Source organism: Aotus nancymaae, unplaced genomic scaffold (assembly GCF_030222135.1).
Source record: "Aotus nancymaae isolate 86718 unplaced genomic scaffold, 86718_ANA_hifiasm-v0.15.2.pri h1tg000014l, whole genome shotgun sequence".
NCBI classification, from domain to species: domain Eukaryota; kingdom Metazoa; phylum Chordata; class Mammalia; order Primates; family Aotidae; genus Aotus; species Aotus nancymaae.
In genome coordinates, this window is record NW_026988425.1 from 123,607,647 (window position 1) to 123,624,923 (window position 17,277).

The window sequence follows — 17,277 nt, forward strand, 5'->3', positions numbered from 1 at the left end:
CCGAGGGTCACAGAGCAGGGAAGGCATGGCTGACACTGGCTGATGCCCCGTCCCTCTTGGTCCTGGGCACTGGGTAGCTCTCCCTTCCCAGACTCCCCGTGGGTCCATGGCTGAGCTATCTGGCCAGTGGGCTGTGGGCAGTGACAACCTTCACGAGGTCTTCTGAGCCGCCTCTCTTCCTGCAGTGCCAGCCAGACACAGAGCACCCAGTGGGGGCTGCCAAAGCAGCAAGTTATGCCAGTCACTGTACCTCTCTGTGCCCCAGCCCCACCCCCCATCCACTGCAAATTAGACTGCAGCATGAATGAACAATATGCTTTCAGTATATAGAGATTTGCGGGATTTTTTATAGCAGCAAATCTGCTCTAACGCAGCAGGGTCAGAAATGGAGCCTGAGCCCAAGCCCTGTGACTCCACCCAGATGGTGGGTGCGCCCTCCATGCTGCTTCACCAGAAAACAACGGAGGCGCTCTGGTGGTTGTCTTTTTGCGACGTTCTCCCACCGTCTCCTCCACGGCTGTGGGGGCACACACCCCTTCCTGTCACCTCCACGCCACTGCCGCTAGCCCGCAGTCCCTCTCCCCCTCGGCTCCTTCATACTCAGGGCTGGTTAAACAATTTGGGTATTGCCAGCCCTTTTCTTTTCCACTCCATTTAGTGGCCACATCTCTGCCCTCTGGGTCCTTTGCAGGAGGAAACACAAAGGGAAGAGGATTCAGGCCAGCCAAACGCAGGTCAAAGACAGGGTGCCAGCTCTGGGCCAAAGAAGTTTGGCCCGGGGAACTGGCACAGGTTTTTGGGCGAAACTACACTCACTCAAACCCAGCATCACCTCCTCCAGACAGCACTCCTGCCTCCCCAGTGCCTGGCACAAAGCCTGGTCGGGTACTTCACAAATGTCTGCCGAACAGCTGAGTGAACAAGTGAATGATTGAGTAAATGAATGAATGAACGTGTGAACATCTGTTTGCTGAGCACAGTGAGTGATGCCACGATTGGCTGTGCCCAAGCTACAGTGGCTGGCAAAGCCTGCTGCCCTCCCTCCAAAGGCACCTGGGAAAGGCTGGAGGATCCAATCCACGGCCATGCTCTGGTCTTCCCCTTCTACCCAGGACCTCCCAGAGAGCCGTGGAAAGCGCGTGCCCCAGTGGCCTGGCTGCGGGCAGCTGTGCCTATGGCCCGGGTCCTGCCAGGCTGCCAGGCATAGCCTGCCCCATCAGACGGGAGCTGCTCCCCCTCCCTGGCCCCTGTAGTGGTGGCGGTGGCCCAGGGCAAAAGCGGGGACTCACAATGCCGTTCTGCACGCTGAAGCCCAGCTGGTACTTGAGGTCTGGCCGCTTGATGAGGACTGTGGTGACCGGGGGACAGCTGACGATGTTGAGCTTCACCTGTGTCTGGTTCTTCAGGCCCTGCAGAGCACGGGGACAGGAATCACAGGCTGGGCCTTAGATATCAAGCCCGACCCAAGAGGAGTGAGGCTGGCAGGGTGGAGGCCGGGGGTAGTGAGAATGCACACTGGGTGAGGCATGCAGTCCCCTCTCAGCCTCAGTGGCCCCTCTCTGCAGTGGCAGGGGCAAGGCCTGCCCTGGCCCTTAGGAAGGCTGCCAGGTTTCCAGGGTGGCATTGCGCCCTCTGTCCCACCATGCTCAGGGTGCCTCTGCCCTGAGGAAGATGAGCTGCTGCGGGAGCAAGGGCTCTGAGTGCCACTGGGCACAACCGACACGCCTGGCACCAGGTCACCCTCAGGGTGCTCGGGGGGGTGATCACAGAGAATCTCTGTGAGTGAGGATGCAACTATCAGTGGGTGCCCCAGGTCGCTGGGGTCTGGAAGGGGTGAGGAGGCACGGGGAGAAGCCCAAGCCTCCACCTGAGAGCTGTAGCCCTCGGCGGGGGGTGCTCGGTGCTGAGCCCTCTGATGCCACTGGCAGAGGCCTCTCCCGTGCCTCTCTGTGTGGCTGCCCATCAGGCAGAAGCTCTTCCAGGCCAGCTCCGAGAGCCGGTCCATGGGATGCTCTGGCCTGGGGAATACCCTTCCATCTCTCAGGCTGAACAACGAGGAGGAAGGCGCTTCCTCCAGCACCAAGACCACAGCAGCGTAGGGAGAACATGCCTCCCTACCTTGAGGGCTGGGGGTCAGGCCATGGTGGCTCACAGGAGCCGCCAGCAGCAGGCAGAGCCCACTCCTCTCCACCCCACCTGCCAGTGACCCTTCTGCCTGACCCCTCACAGCAACAGGCGGTCAGCACCTCCCAAAGCTGCAAGCCCATGAGTCTGACGATCAGGGTGGCCTTCTTACTTAAGGAAACCTGTGTCCCAGCACCCATGCAGGGTGCTCCAGTCCAAGAGCACTGAGGGCGTTTCCCGGAAGAGGGACTTTCAGTGATAATCTAGGGAAGTCCCAGGCAGAACAGGATAAGCTGGTCACCCCATACTCACTGGTCCTTGGGTCCCTGCCCAGGGCCATATGGCTCAGCATGGGGCTCAGACAAGCCCTCCCTTCCCACCCTGGGGCAGCCCGGGTCCACCTCCGATTCAGACATGGAGAATGGTCTTGAGTTCAAATTTTGACGCCATCATCGACCAGTCACCGGGTGGGTCTCCCTGGGCCTCAGTTTCCCCATGCGTGAAGTGGGGGGTTGCAGATCAAATGAAGTGGGGCTGAGGCAACCCCTGGGCAGAGGGTCCCAGGGCGCCCACCTTGATGATGCCTTGGCAGGTGGCAAGGGGCAGCCCCACCAGGCTGGTGCCATTGATGGACATGATCTGGTCCCCGATGCTCAGCTTCCCCGAGCGGGCGGCTGGGCCGCCATTCATCATGTTGGCCAGGATCACTGTGGGCAGGATGGAGCCCCAGCCTGACTCCACCACCACCACGCCCAGGATCTCGCCCTTGTGCTTCTCCAGCTGCAGCTGCAAAGGGATGGGCAGTGTGAGGGGCTGGCAGCGGGGGCCAGGCCTCTGCCAAGGACCCACGGGAGGATAAGGCTGATACTGTCCCAGCACATCCCACCCTGCCCTGGGATCCAAGGCTGGCTCATCTCAGCCAGGAGAGGTCTTGGGCTGGGAGCCCTGCCCACCCACCCCCAGCCTCACCCTACTCTGGCTCCCACGCCCTCCTGGGAACCTGGAAGCACAGACCCCATCCCCACCATGCCCAGCACTGACCCTCCTGCCCCAAGCAGGGCTCTAGTGTCCTGGTTCCTGCTCCTCCTACCCCACCACACCCACGAGGCCAGAGGAACGTTATGACTCCAGGACCCATTCCTTGCCCCTGGCCTTCACTCTTGTTGGAAAAGTCCTTCTACAGAAACTGGCTGGCATGCCTTCAGCAAGAAGCCCGGATCATGCATTCACTCATTCAACAAGCAGCAGAGACCATCATCCACTCATCACAGCAGACAGAATCATTCAACCATTCAACAAACAGTCAAGGTATGGGCCATCCCCAGGGTATCTGCTCCTCTGTCCCATAAGAACTTTCCAAAGACACCTAGGGGAAGCCACTGGGACCAGCTAAGCCTCTGCTGCTGGCAGCTTCCAGCCTCCCCTGCCAGAGCACCCACGCTCCCTTAGAGATCCCACATGCCTTTCAGAAATATCTCCTGGGTGCTGAGCGCTAGCTGACGATAATAGCAGCATTAAAAGGCACATTTTCAAGGTCATTAAAGCTGACTGTAATCAGCTTCTTTGTTACAAACACCTCATTTCACACGCAAGTGCTCAGCTGGGAGGTGGGAGCGAGTTGCACGTTCAGGGCCGCACTGGAATCTGATGGGAAGGCAAGGATCCCGGGAAGGCTCGCTTTGCAGGAGCCTGGGAAACAGAAGCTGGCAAATGTGGCCTCCCTGAGGCCAGCGGGCACAGCTTACCTCCTTACAGTTCTCGGAGTTTGAGAAGTGGATGAGGTCGTCGTTGTACATCTCCTGGGTGTTAATGATGTCGCTGTACTCCTTCTGGCTCAGGTCTTCAGGGTTGATGCCATTGGCTCGCAGGAATTCCTGGTAAGCCACGCTGAAGGCCTGACCGATGGACTGGGCGATGAGCTGGGCCTGTGTGGAGGGCAGGCCCGCTGGAGACAGGCATGAGGCACAGGCTCCCCGCGGCCTCCTGAGCAGGGGCTGCGGCAGGGCTGGGTGCAGGATGCACCCATAAGAAAGAAACTGGGGGCCCTCCCTCATCTGGTGAAGGCTGTCTCCACCAGCACCCCACTGCGAGCGAACCCTGGTGTTCCCCTGAACCCCGGAGGTTCCTGCCTTAGCTGTGGCCTGGCCCAGACGCTCCCGGTCAAACCCATTTCAAAGAAAGTCTGGGACCACGGTAAGTTATTTACTACATGTCATATTCGTGTTGCTTTTTTGAGATGAGGTCTCACTCTGTTACCCAGACTGGAGTGGGAATGTAGGTGAGCACAACCACATCCAGCTAATTAAAGAAAAATTTTTTTTGTAGAGATGGGGTCTTCCCATATTGCCCGGGCTGGTCTCAAACTCTCGGACACAAGTGATCCTCCCCCCTTGGCCTCCCACAGTGTTGGCATTGCGGGTGTGAGCCACTGCACCCGGCCCCATCTGTATTCTCTTTCCACTCATTCCGAAAATGGACTTTCAGTGTATTTTCCGGGAGCATCGCCTGTTAGTTGTCTACCCTGCATGCATTTCTCGGTGGCAACATGACCCAGTGCCCACTGGAGGCAGGGCATGCCTGGCTGCTCTCCTAGGGATGTGTGGCTATGCCAGGCTGGGCCTGCAAGACCTGAGACCTGGGACTCCACACAGGCCCCACAGAGCAAGAGGCTTCTTTCTACTTCCACTGAGCCGCATCAGAGGACACCACCGACTCTGACATGGCAGAGGCCTGGACAATGAAACAGTACTCAGGGCCTGGCCGGCCACCCGCTGATGCGCAGACAGGAGACAGTGGGAGGCGAGAGCTGGACTGAGCTCCCAGAGGTCGCCAAACAGGCTGGCAGCAGTGCAGCCCTGGGAGCGCCGCGGGACTCCTGGTGACCTCAGTGACGCCTCAGTCCACAGCGGGCCTCCTGCCAGGCTCTGGGATGTGTGAGCCCTACTTACGCTCTGTCCTGCTAATCACCTGCCTCCCCAACTACCCTCAAGGGAGTTCTGCACGGGCGCCCTCACCAACCGCTACCCAACAGGATCCCAAAACATGAAAACAAGGGCTTTGGCCTCAATTCCCTTCCCACTCTCCATGTGGCAGGATGTAAGAGCGGCAGATGAATATGCATTGGGAAAGGGAGGCTGGGCCGGATCAGAGGCGTGCAGCAGGAGGCCTGCCCTCTCCAACGGGTCCTAAGCGGTTTCCAGGACTTGCCCGTTCCCACGCCCAGCATCTCCGCCGCGGGCCCGCCTGGCTGGAGGCGCGGCGCCTGGGCACCGCCAGATGGCGCCGCCGGGCTGGCCGCTGCGGAGCTTGTGGGCACGTGGGGCTCGGCAGCAGGAGGGCCGGGGGTGGCGCCCGTGCAGGGGAGGATCGGGCCTCCGGGAGGAGCGGAGCGGGGGACCTGCCCCTGCCCCACACACTCGGGATCTGGGGGTTTGGGGGCGCAGAGCGGCCCCGAGGCTGGGAAAGGCGGCCTGAGAGCACTGGAGCCCCGGAAGCCCCGCTCCACCGCCCACGGCCCTCGGGCTCCACTCGGGCTCCCTCGGGCCACCCCCATTCTCCCTCCCCTTGGACGACACCCTCCGCCCCCGCGGAAGCTCCAAGCCCGGGGAGCCAGCTCCGCCGGGCTGCGCCTCCTTCAGGCGTCATCCGGGCCGTTGGTGTGCCGCCAGCCACCGCCTCCCCGTCCCTCCACGCGGGTCCCCGCTGCCTCCTGGGAGGTGTGGGGTTCGGGGGTTCTCTCTGCGGTTGGCCCTTCAGAGAAGGGGGTGCTCTGCCCGCCCCGGCTCGCAGCCAGCCAGCTCGCACCCAGGAGCCAGCCCGAGCCCCACCCAGGGACTCAGGCGGCCTCCTGCAGGTGGGCTGTGGCCAGAGCCTGCGGGCGCCGGGGAGAGGTGGGGACAGAGAGGCTGCGGTGCGCAGGACCACCCTGCAGCTCATCCACCCCGCCCCGCCCCAGCCACTGACCTCCACCGCACAGGGGAAACCAAGACGCCAAGCGGCCAGTGACCACCTTATGGTGCTTCCTATGGTCTCCTGGGTGCCCCACTCCACTCTCCCAGACCCTCAGACCCCTGTACTCACCCCAGCAGCCCACCTGGACGGAGCTGCATCTGGGTCCTCCTCTCCCGGCAGCTGCTCAGGGGCCCCTAACGTGCCACCAGCCAGGCCCTCGCCTCATTCCTTCAAGGACCACTCGGTGCCCCACGCACCACCACCTGCACTAGCTCTCACCCTCGCCTCCCACTGAACTGAGAAACCCGAGGCTGCAGCGGCATCCGCTGGCTTTAACCCTCCAGGTCCGCTGCACCGGGGGGCTCCTGGTGTGCCCCTCACAGCCTCTCACCAGCTGACTGCCAGCCTTCGCCACCGGGTCTGCTCCTGGCCTCATTCCACCAGCACCTGTTGCCCACGCCCATGCCAGGTCTCAGTCGCACAGAAATGCCCATCCAGGTGTCCAGAGGTCTCCATGTAGTGGAGGAAGGCATGTGTGAGTGCGCTGTTGAAACCCCTCTCTCCTGTAAATCTGCCATTGTGCCGAAGCATTTCAAGTGAACCCAACTTCTCAGGAAGAAGATGACTGCACCAGCCACAGGTTTGAACGCTGTGTCTTCAGAGTTCAAATTCCATGCCGTATTTCAGGATCATGACAATATGGGGACCTTTCCCTATTGTCCAGGTCCCCAAGACACCCTCAAGTCCTTATGTGAAAAAGAATGCCGTGGCCAACTGCCCATGAAGGATAGATCTTTTTTTTTTTTTTGAGACAGAGTTTCACTCTTGTTGCCCGGGCTGGAATGCAATGGCACAATCTCAGCTCACTGCAACCTCTGCCTCCCAGGTTCAAGCAATTCTCCTGCCTCAGCCTCCCAAGTAGCTGGAATTACAGGCATGTGCCATCACACCTGGCTAATGTTTTGTCTCTAGTAGAGACAGGGTTTCACTGTGTTGGCCAGGCTGGTTTAGAACTCCTGACCTCAAGTGATCCACCTGCCTAGGCCTCCCAAAGTCCTGAGTTACAGATGTGAGCCACTGTGCATGGCTATAGATCATTTTTTAAAATTTCACTCTGGCAAAAGCCACAAAACTGGCTCACCAGCAGCCCCCCTGCTGGTCTGTGAGTTAGATCAGCCTGCAGGAAGGGCAGTTTCTGAGTTCCCCTCTTGGCGCTGGGGCTCCCTCCTCAGCCCCTCTGTCCCCCTCCAGGCTAAAAACAATGTTCTTCTCCAGCCCAAGGCCTGCGATCTCTTCCTGAGTCTCTGGTATCTTATACTTCAGAATCACTTTCTACTTGCTCAGAAGACATACCACACGCAAAGGCAGAACTAAGCCTCATGTGCAAATGTGCTTTCTTAATACAGCATGCCAGTAGCATGCGGAAATTTGCAATTTAATAACAAAAATTACACAAAGATTAACTTCATTTTAAGTGGGGAAAATGTTTTGTAAAGGGATTTCTTCAAATAGATAGCTCCCTCATATATTTAACTACAGCTCAATTTATAAACAGCTCCTGAAGAACCTATTTCAAGACGTACAATAAAACTCTGTTCACAATCTTTGCAAGCCCAAAGAGTACGTGAAAGATCACTGATCCACTGGAAAGTCAGTAACAGCACGGAGAGTTTCCACCTGAGCATGGTTTCCACGGCGCCTGAACCCTGGAGCTGCCTGGGCTGTGAACCCGGGGGAGGGGAGTACCCTGGCGAGGGCTTACTTACATCCTCCGACTCGAACACGTGGCAGATCATCTTATACTGCTTCTTGCCTTCCTGGGCCCCGGGCGTGGTTTCGATGCAGTCCTGAGAGGCTGACCGGGGCATGCGGCGTCTGGCCATCAGCACCACGATGTTCCCAATGTCGGCGATGTAGGAGATGGTACGCAAAGCATGGTCCATCATGGTTTCCTGTTGGGAGGGAGATGACACCACGTCAGGGAACGCTACTGGGACAAACCGTTGAAAAGCACTCCAATTCCTGTTTCACCACCATGATTCTCCCGACATTTGGGGCCGGGTCATTCTTTGTTGTGAAGGGCTGTCACGTGCACTGCAAGGTGTTAGGAGCATTCCAAGCCTCTCCCCAGGAGAAGCCAGTAGCACCTCTCCCTTCCCAAGTGTGAGAACAAAAAATATTTCCAGCCATTACCAAATGTCCCCTGGGGGACAAAATCACATGGACTGAGGACCACGGCCCTAGTTAACAGAGCGTTTTAGGGCACTGATTCGCAGTCAAAGTCACTCTGCGCTCGTCTCAGTCCCAGCTTCCAAAATGGACTGTGTGGAACCCAGGGAGGCATGATGTCAGGCGAGCTCTCAGTGTGTCTCTGCTGGAGCAGAGGCTTGCCATGGAGTGAAGCCCATACCCTCCTGGATGAGAGGCCACCCATGGCTCTGGAGAAGGGTCCCTCCTGAACGTGAGCTCCCTGTGGGCTCTGCAGTGGTTTGCCACTCAGTGAGCTCTTAGGGAGCCCCAACAGCCTGGGCCTGGGTCCACAGACACCCAAGGCAGCGTACCTGACTCCAATTCCGGACGTCAGTTCCCTCGGCCTGGGCAGACCCATGACTCTTGATGGTTTTTGTCCTTGGACAGGAATCTCCAGCTAGCATTTTGCCAGCAACCCCTACCTAACAAGACTGCACACAAAGCTCAGAAAAGCTAATCCACTGGTCTTTTGTGCTTTTATCCTCTGTTCACAAAAGAAACTTGGGTGTTTCCGCAACCTGTGGACCCCATTTATTCCTCACAGAATCCATCTTGCAGTGGGTGCTGCTGCACTTTGTCTCCGTGGCCAGTTTTTTTTCTGGCCAAAGCCATGAGGGTGTTTGATAACCACAAGAGTCACCTTCCAGGGAGGGACACTGGAAACAGTTGGAGTGGCTCTTCAGCATGTCCTGATTTCTGTCACTGTCATAAATGCCTGAATCAATCCCCAGGTGTCAGAAACATGCTTCTTCCCCAGCTCCCCCAGGTCCTAGTTCACACCAACGGCAGATAGAGGCTCCTCACAGACAGAGGCTGCCTACCAACATGGCTGTATCTGCTCTCCTGCCCGACTGGCTACTGCGGCCTTACCAGTCTCTCTCACCTGTTCCCTCCTCTGGAGCTCCTCTGCCCCAACAGCTTTAATTTGCATGCCCTGTTCAGAATCAAGATTTCCAGAGGGGAAAAAAAGGGAAGACAAGACAGAAGGGGCTGGTGGGGTGAGCCCTGCACTGGGCCAGGCTAGGAGATTTCTCCTCTCTCCTTCCCAGGATCCAGCAGAGGAATTACCCACAGCCCCAGCTGAAAGAGTAGTAAGAGGCTCAGAGATGTTCAGGAACTTGTTTAAGGCTGTACAGCTCATGAGGATGGAGCCCAGCTTCAATTCCCAGCCCCATCCTCCCGCCCCACGTGTGGCGTCCACCATGAGCACTGGCGAGAAGGGTTTTGGTGGCAGGCCTAGCAGCTGTCCCCAGAAAGGCCCGCCTGCAAGGCTGGCCCTCGCTGGCATCTGGGAACGTGGATCTCAGAAGGGTTCCCAGCACCCAAACTGACAACCGTGGTTCCTTCTGCCTGAACTGTTTATGCAAACAACGTGGTCTAGGCTGCATACATCCTTTCCCTCCGGGGGTCTGGAATTTTGGCAGATGCCAGGCAGAGGGTGCCTATGCGGCCAGCCCCCAGTAAACACCTCGAGTGCGGAGTGTCGGCGAGCCTCCCTGGTAGACACCACCTCACTGTGTTGTCACAGCCCCTTGCCAGGGAGGAGTTCACTGTGTCCTGTGTGAGCGTGGGGAGGGCTCTGGAAGCCTGCATCCCTTTTGCTGATTCTGCTCTGGAGCCGTCTGCTGAAATAAATCTTAGCTCTGAGTGCGCCGTGTCAGTGCTCTGAACCCATCCGGCCTGTGGTGGCCTTGGGGACCCCCAGCACAGATGGGTGATGAGATGTGGGGCTCAGAGGGTGTGGGGGGGGATCAGAAAATGAAGTCCAAGTCTGTGAAGTGTCGCAAGCCCAGTGCCTGAGCCCTGACACCCATCTCCCTGATTTCACACCAAGTGTCAGGCTCCAGGAGGGGCTGGTTCGGAGGAGTGGGGGAGTGCAGGACACAAAGATCATGCAACAAGGCGCAGACCTGGACACAGGGGACCGACGTGAGGAGGAAGGGCACTGCCGTGCCCGTATCAGGGTGTGCCAGGGCCTGGAGGGTGGGCAGGGCACGGCGCTGGGGTTGGGAGTGGGCTGCAGCATGAGCCACATGATGGGGCTGCTGCCTCCTCCGTCCCCAGACGTCAGGATCCCCAGGAGTGGGGAGCAGGGAAGGACCCAGGGCTCCCAGTAGGTCTTCCTGCCCACAGAGCCCTGGGGTGACGCCAGCACAACTGCTACCTGCTGTGTGCTCCTCACTCCTCCACAGCCCAGGCTAGGGACCTTGGATTGATGGGTGTGGAGGGCACAGGAGAGAAGCGCTGAGAACCAGGGCCGAGACCGTGGGACGAGGAGGAGGTGAACCTAGGAGTTTATGTGATTTGAACGACTGTCTTAAACGCTTACCTGCGTGTCCGCATTTAAAACCTTGATCCTCTGGGTGGAAATGAAGAGGTCCACTTCCGTCAGCGTCTGGGCATCCCCCTCAGAATTCTAAGAAAGGACAGTAGATACTATTAAAATCCAAAACCAACTTGGAATAGAGGACATGCAAATAGCATCATGACAGAATGCCCGGCATCACTAATCACCGCAGAAATCCAAATTAAAACCACAACGATGTATCATTTCCTATCTGTCAGAATGGCTGTTATCAAAAAGATAAGAAGTGTTGGCACAGGGTGGAGAAAAGGAAACCCTGGTACACTGTGTCAGTGCAGCCCCTGTGGAGACTAGCACAGCAGTTCCTCCAAAAACTCAAAATAGAACCACCACGTGATCCAGCAATCCCACCACCGGGCCCACTTCCAAAGGAAATGCAATCAGTGTGTCTAAGAGATACCTGCACTCCCATGAGCACTACCCACAGTGGCCAAGACATGGAATCAACCCAATGTCCATTCACAATGAACGGATGAACACGTTCACAGACACACTGGAGTCTTACTCAGGCTTAGCAAAGAAAAAGGTCACGTCACTTCCAACGCATGGATGAGCCTAGAGGACATGACGTGAAGTGAAATAAGCCAGGCACAGCAAGATAAATACCGCAGCATCTCGGGTGGAATCTAAAAATGCTGACCTCACAGAAGTAGAGACCTGAATGGTGGTTACCAGGGGCTGGGGCAAAGGAGTAAGGGGGAATTATTGGTCAATGGACTCAAAGCTCCTGCTAGACGGGAGGAATGACTTCAAGAGTTCTATTGTGCAGCATGGTGACTACTGTTAATAATATTTCAATTCTTAAAAATTGCTGAGAGTGAATGTAGTGTTCTCACTATAAAAATTATTACTGACAGCCTGTAATCCCAGCACTTTGGGAGGCCGAGGCGGGTGGATCACGAGGTCAAGAGATCGAGACCATCCTGGTCAATATGGTGAAACCCCGTCTCTACTAAAAATACAAAAAATTAGCTGGGCATGGTGGCGCGTGCCTGTAATCCCAGCTACTCAGGAGGCTGAGGCAGGAGAATTGCCTGAACCCAGGAGGCGGAGGTTGCAGTGAGCTGAGATCGCGCCATTGCACTCCAGCCTGGGTAACAAGAGCAAAACTCCGTCTCAAAAAAAAAAAAATAAATAACTGACATAATGCACATTAACTAGATATAGTCATTTCACAATGTATATATTCTTCAAAATATTATGTTGTATGTAGTAAATGCATACAATTTTATCTGTCATTGTACAAAGTAATAACTCGAAGGAAGGCTCGGCAATTTTATCAATTACGCTGAGTCCACGGAGAAGGAAATGCTACTCCATAAAGGAGCAGCCATCCGAAATCTCCCTGTGTGCCACCGGCTGCATCGTCTAGCTAAGCGTGAGTCCTCGAGGCAGCCTATAAGAGGCACCCAGGAGGGCGGAGGGCCGGCCCCCAGGGAGCATGAACAAGAGGGGTGGGACGCCTGGGTCTGCCACCACAGCCCCTCCTGTCAGTGGCAAGCAGGGCCCCTCTGGCTGACCCTCGTGGAATTTGTAGACTCAGGCTACGTTTCCTGGATTTGGGATGCTAAGTATCCTTAAGAAATGGGGAAGACATTTTCTGAGAAGCTGAATGAAAATGTCAGCCTTTCCTTCTGATTTAAACAGTCACCATCGTGTCCACTCCACAGTGGCCTTGGGGGACTGGGCCCTGGGACTGGCCTGAGAGCTGACTTCACAATGACAGAGAGAAGCCAAGAGAAGTGACACACAAAAGGCCTGAATTTGTCACCGCCACTGTAGTATGCCCAGCATATGGCTGTGAGACGGGTTTTATGGGCTGTTCTGAGCGGAGTGAACTCTTCAGGGTCTGCCCCAAACCAGGAGAGCCTTTAACTGGTTTTTACACTTGTAAGAATCCTAATAACCACTGCACAGTGGCAAAGAATTTCAAGTTCTACTGGTTTGCCAGCCGAGGTGAATAATTCTCCGTGGTCATTGGGGAGCCCAGGGTGGTTCCATTTCAAAATAGCAAAAACTGTGATTTAATTATTTGCTAGAAAATCTGAAATAAGAAATCTCCCTGCTGACAATTCCTCAAGAATTCTGAGTTGCAGAGAGGCCTGGTATTGTAATAATAAATGTGTATTTTAGCTCAATTGTCAAGGGAAAGGATCGTCTGGGCTTTCTCCCAGGGGTGATGCTGCTTTTAGCTGATGAGAGAGAAAGGAGTTGAAAGCAGTGCAGCTGACCATCGGCAGCCACAGTGGAGCTTTTCCTGTTTTTAAAAATTGGGTTACACTCAACACCAGCATGCATTTAAAGGTTATATTCATGGATTGTGGCTCAAAATGATCTTGCTAAAAAGTAGGTCAAGCCAGAAGTGAGTGAGAAAAGTTGCAGGTGAACCTTGGCATTAGTGATAGTTGTGCAGGAAACTGGAGGCTGGGATCCCTCGATGGGAGAAGAGGGGCAGCCTGAAGCCACCCAGGCTCGAGCAGAAACCCGTCAGTAACAGGGCAGGGAGAGGACACCCATCGTCCTCCTTGGCGAAAGAAGGGAGGGTGTCAACAGCACAGATCCTACAGACACCAGAGAACAGGCCACAGGGTGGGCCTCTGCACATCTGCAGATGGGGGTGTCACCTGCAGTCATCAGCATGGCCAGGTCAGGAAAGGGACCGTTGGCAATGACACTAAGCACCCATTTGCCAAAAAGCAAGAACAAACCATAATTAAATGTAATCAGGTGGTCCCCGGCTGGCCGCAGAGGACTGTTTGAGCCAGGTCTGCCTGTACCGACCCCTCCAGAGGCAGTAGCGACTCTAGGATTTCTGGTCCTGAAGCCAGCTGCAGTCCGTAGGGACTCCCTGCTCCAGCCGGACTAAGAGGCTGCAGGCAAGGGCACCTCCTTTTTTGGAAAAGGACACCCCCAGCTGCAAGTCTGCGGTGCGTGGCACGTTCTGCCTTGCCCCAAGGAAATCAGCCCAGGAAGAGGAGCATGAGCAAGTCCCTTCTCCTGTACCTGAGCAGAATCAAAGGAGATGCCGCTGGGCAAAAAGCAGACATCCTAGGACCAAAGTCTCACTGCAGAAGAGGGAGTCCTCACACGGGGTCCTCTGGCCACAGCGCCAGAAAATGGCATTACTTCAAAGCAGGGAGGGGAACTAAATCTCCTGCTGTTTAAACAGAAGAAAACAGTAGGCAACAAGCCAGTGCCAGGCCCCCGGGGTCTGCCCCCGGCCTTGTGACACCGACTATTTTGATATTTTCTGTATGAGGAGGATTGGAAAAGCTCCAGCATTTACTAAATGACTAGGTGACGAACAAATGACTCAGTGTCAACCCAATTTTTAAAAGTCTGCCAGTGTTTAAAAATCTATTTCCTTTTTTTCTTCCTTTTTCTTTTTCTTTTTTTTAATAGACAGGGTCTCACTCTGTTGCCCAGGATGGAGTGCAGTGGTGCAAACATGGCTCACTGCAGCCTCCACCTCTCAGGCTCAAGTAATCCTTCCACTTCAGCCTCCTAGGCAGCTGGGACTTCAGGCATGTGCCACCATGCCCAGCTAATTAAAAAAAAAAAAAAAAAACTGACCAGGCATGGTGGGTCATGCCTATAATCCCAGCACTTTGGGAGGCAGGTGGATTACCTGAGGTCAGGAGTTGAAGACCAGCCTGGCCAACATGGTGAAACCCCATCTCTACTAAAAATAAAAAAATTAGCCGAAGTGGTGGTGGGTGCCTGTAATCCCAGCTACTTAGGAGGCTCAGGCAAGAGAATTGCTTGAACCTGGGAGGCGGAGGTTGCAGTGAGTCAAGATCGTGCCACTGCATACCAGCCTGGGCAACAGGAGGGAAACTCTGTCTCAAAAAAAAAAAAAAAAAAAAAAAAAAATGTGGAGACAGGGGTCTTACTGTGTTGCCCAGGCTGGTCTCAAACTCCTAGGCTCCAGTGATCCTTCCCACCTCTGTCTCCCAAAGTCCTGGGATTACAGGTGTGAGCCACTGCACCCAGCCTAAAAACTCATTTCCAATTAAGAAAGCACCGCATGGGCAAACTGAGCTGCTCACCCTCCTGACTTAAGCCTAAGGTATCTTTACCCATCAGAACAATTCAGAAATACTGCATGGGAGGCCCAGGCCCTAGACCCACCACGCTGTCAAATCAACTAAAAGTCATATTAATTTACAATGTCCACATAAAACAGGGACATCACAGCATTATCCAGGCTCCAGTACACAGGAGATGCTAAGAAAGAGGAACTAATCCCAGCACTTTGGGAGGCCGAGGCGGGTGGATCACGAGGTCAAGAGATCGAGACCATCCTGGTCAACATGGTGAAACCCCGTCTCTACTAATATAAAAAATTAGCTGGGCATGGTGGCGCCTGCCTGTAATCCCAGCTACTCAGGAGGCTGAGGCAGGAGAATTGCCTAAACCCAGGAGGCGGAGGTTGTGGTGAGCCAAGATCGCGCCATTTCACTCCAGCCTGGGTAACGAGAGCAAAACTCTGTCTCAAAAAAAAAAAAAAAAAAGAAAGAAAGAGGAACTAATAAATCCTGGATGGTTGAAAAAATGAAGTGTCTGTGGTTTCATTCACAAATGTGTAAGATTCACCTGCCAAGGAAGGAAGGAAAAGCTGCTTTCCAACATTATTTGGATTCCCAGGGAGCCCCCTCAGCCCCCACTGCCCAGGACAAGCCACAGAAACACAAGCAAACACCACTGTCCCAAGGCCTCAAGGCCCTACACACCGCTTTTTTCTTGATCTTAGCAGCCTTTTGCATCCTCTGAGAGCATGGAAGATAAAAGAGAAACAGGTTGGCAGAGAGAGAAGGAAGGTGCACAAGGTTATGTTACACTGGTGGTCGATGCTCCCCACACTCTGGCCCAGTGCCTGGCAAAGCCCCTGCAGGGACGGGTGGATGGCCACTGCCCACGTCAAGCACACACAAGTGTCCCTGGAGCACTAGCAATGACTGTCAAACACCCCATCTATGGAGGACGGAAAAGATGCCATCAGCCAGCAGGAAAGTGAGCCAAGCTCCAGGCAGCAGAGCAAGGCAGGGGTCAGGGGTCAGGGGTCAGGGGTCAGGGGTCAGGGGTCTGGGGTCTGGGGTCTAGGGTCTGGGGCCGGGCCTCTGCTGAGGGGCACTGGCCGCCAGGGCTCAACACTGCCCTGGGTTACCTGGCTTTCTCCTGCCCACCCTGGATGGCCTCATGGTGCTCCTCTGCCTCTGTTAGAGGAGGCTGTGTGTGGTGAGGGCTAGGGAGGAGGCTGCCACCGTTTCTCACCCCCTGGGCTGGCGGGCATCTGCAGATCCTGTCTTGCTCAGAGAGCTGCGATCTCAGATGGCCGCATCCCCTACCTCAACCCCATTTAATGTTGCTGGGGTGGCCTCATCTTCCCTTTGCCTGGCCTCACCCACTGTTCAAAACCAGACAATCCAATGAGCACTTTGAGCTACAAGCAGGTCAAAGGCTTTCTTGAGGTCCTGAATTTAAATAAAACATGATTCATTTATCCCCCTTTCTGGAAGCACTTTGAATGGCACTAAAAATACACATACTGTGGAACTGGGATTTGGAGCTGTTTTATGACTAGAATGCTTTGGAGCGATGATCTTTAAAGGTCGTGCTTCTGGGATTTCATGGGCCTCTCACTAAGGAGCTGGCTGCATCTGCCCAGCCCAGCTTTCTGCCAGCCAAGGCGCAAGCTGCCCTCAACCTCACGGGCACCTGGGCCACTCCTGCTTCCTCTGTCAAGGGCTTTGCAGTCAGAGCTGGAAGAGTGCCTGCGCCTTGCCACATTCCCTCCCAACAGGGGCCCCCAAAGTATGTGGGCATCCCTGAGGGCCCTGGAAGCACCTCTACCTTGACCCGGCTGACGGCCTCCTGCGCTTGCATCATCCTGATGTTTTTGGAAGGGTTCCGTTCCGACAGCAGCTGGGTGGACCCCAGGTAATTGGCAGCAAAGATGATTCCATCAATGAGGTCTTCCGGTTCACAGGGCCCTGGAACTGAGGGAGGGCAGAGTCAGAGTCTCCCTAGAGGAGAAGTCCCCTGAACAAAGGACTTGCAAGCCTGGTCACAGCACACGAACACGGAAGCCAGGACGCGGGACAAAACAGAAGGGCCCAACCCTCACAAATCTGCAGGCAGCCAGGGGCGGCCGGTCTGCTTCCCTTGCTACTCGGTACTGCAAATAACTGCACAAAATCCAAACTCGGGCCAGAAAACGCAGCCCAAACGGTGTGAGGAGGACAATGCCAGTATTCCAGATGACTGTCACTCAAGGTGACAATCACAGGCTGCGAATCCAGAAGGCATCACACCCCAAACACGACAGCACTTTCCAGGCCTTCCCCGCAGCCCCGGAACCCATGCCGGTGACCTGAAACTGTGCTCTGGGCTTCTCCTTGGCCTCTCCCTGTGCATCTGTCCCGGGAGGCTCCAGCCTGCCTGCGGCCTCTCAGGATGCCCGTGTAGCTCCTCACACCCATCACACCACAGGCCCAGGCTTGGCGACATCATGCTTGTTCCATCTGCTGCCCCTAGACCATCGGGGCCCAACAGAACTTCCCACCAGCCACAGTGGAAGGTTCCAT

At 55.6% G+C, this 17,277-nt stretch overlaps 1 protein-coding gene across 12 annotated transcripts in view; it reads right to left on the reverse strand.

The window, feature by feature from the left end:
* APBA2 (amyloid beta precursor protein binding family A member 2) overlaps positions 1 to 17,277 on the reverse strand; it is a 209,563-nt gene that overhangs the window by 4,887 nt on the left and 187,399 nt on the right. For 11 of the 12 annotated variants that reach the window (XM_021666816.2, XM_064376321.1, XM_012472481.3 and 8 more), the window contains 7 exons: positions 16,544 to 16,689; positions 15,424 to 15,459; positions 10,655 to 10,741; positions 7,842 to 8,027; positions 3,870 to 4,049; positions 2,698 to 2,910; positions 1,290 to 1,409 (listed from right to left, as the gene is read on the reverse strand). In XM_021666816.2, the coding sequence (XP_021522491.1) occupies positions 1,290 to 1,409; positions 2,698 to 2,910; positions 3,870 to 4,049; positions 7,842 to 8,027; positions 10,655 to 10,741; positions 15,424 to 15,459; positions 16,544 to 16,689 (968 nt within the window). The remainder of the gene's footprint in view (positions 1 to 1,289; positions 1,410 to 2,697; positions 2,911 to 3,869; positions 4,050 to 7,841; positions 8,028 to 10,654; positions 10,742 to 15,423; positions 15,460 to 16,543; positions 16,690 to 17,277) is intronic. The other variant, XM_021666823.2, reaches the window with a different exon arrangement.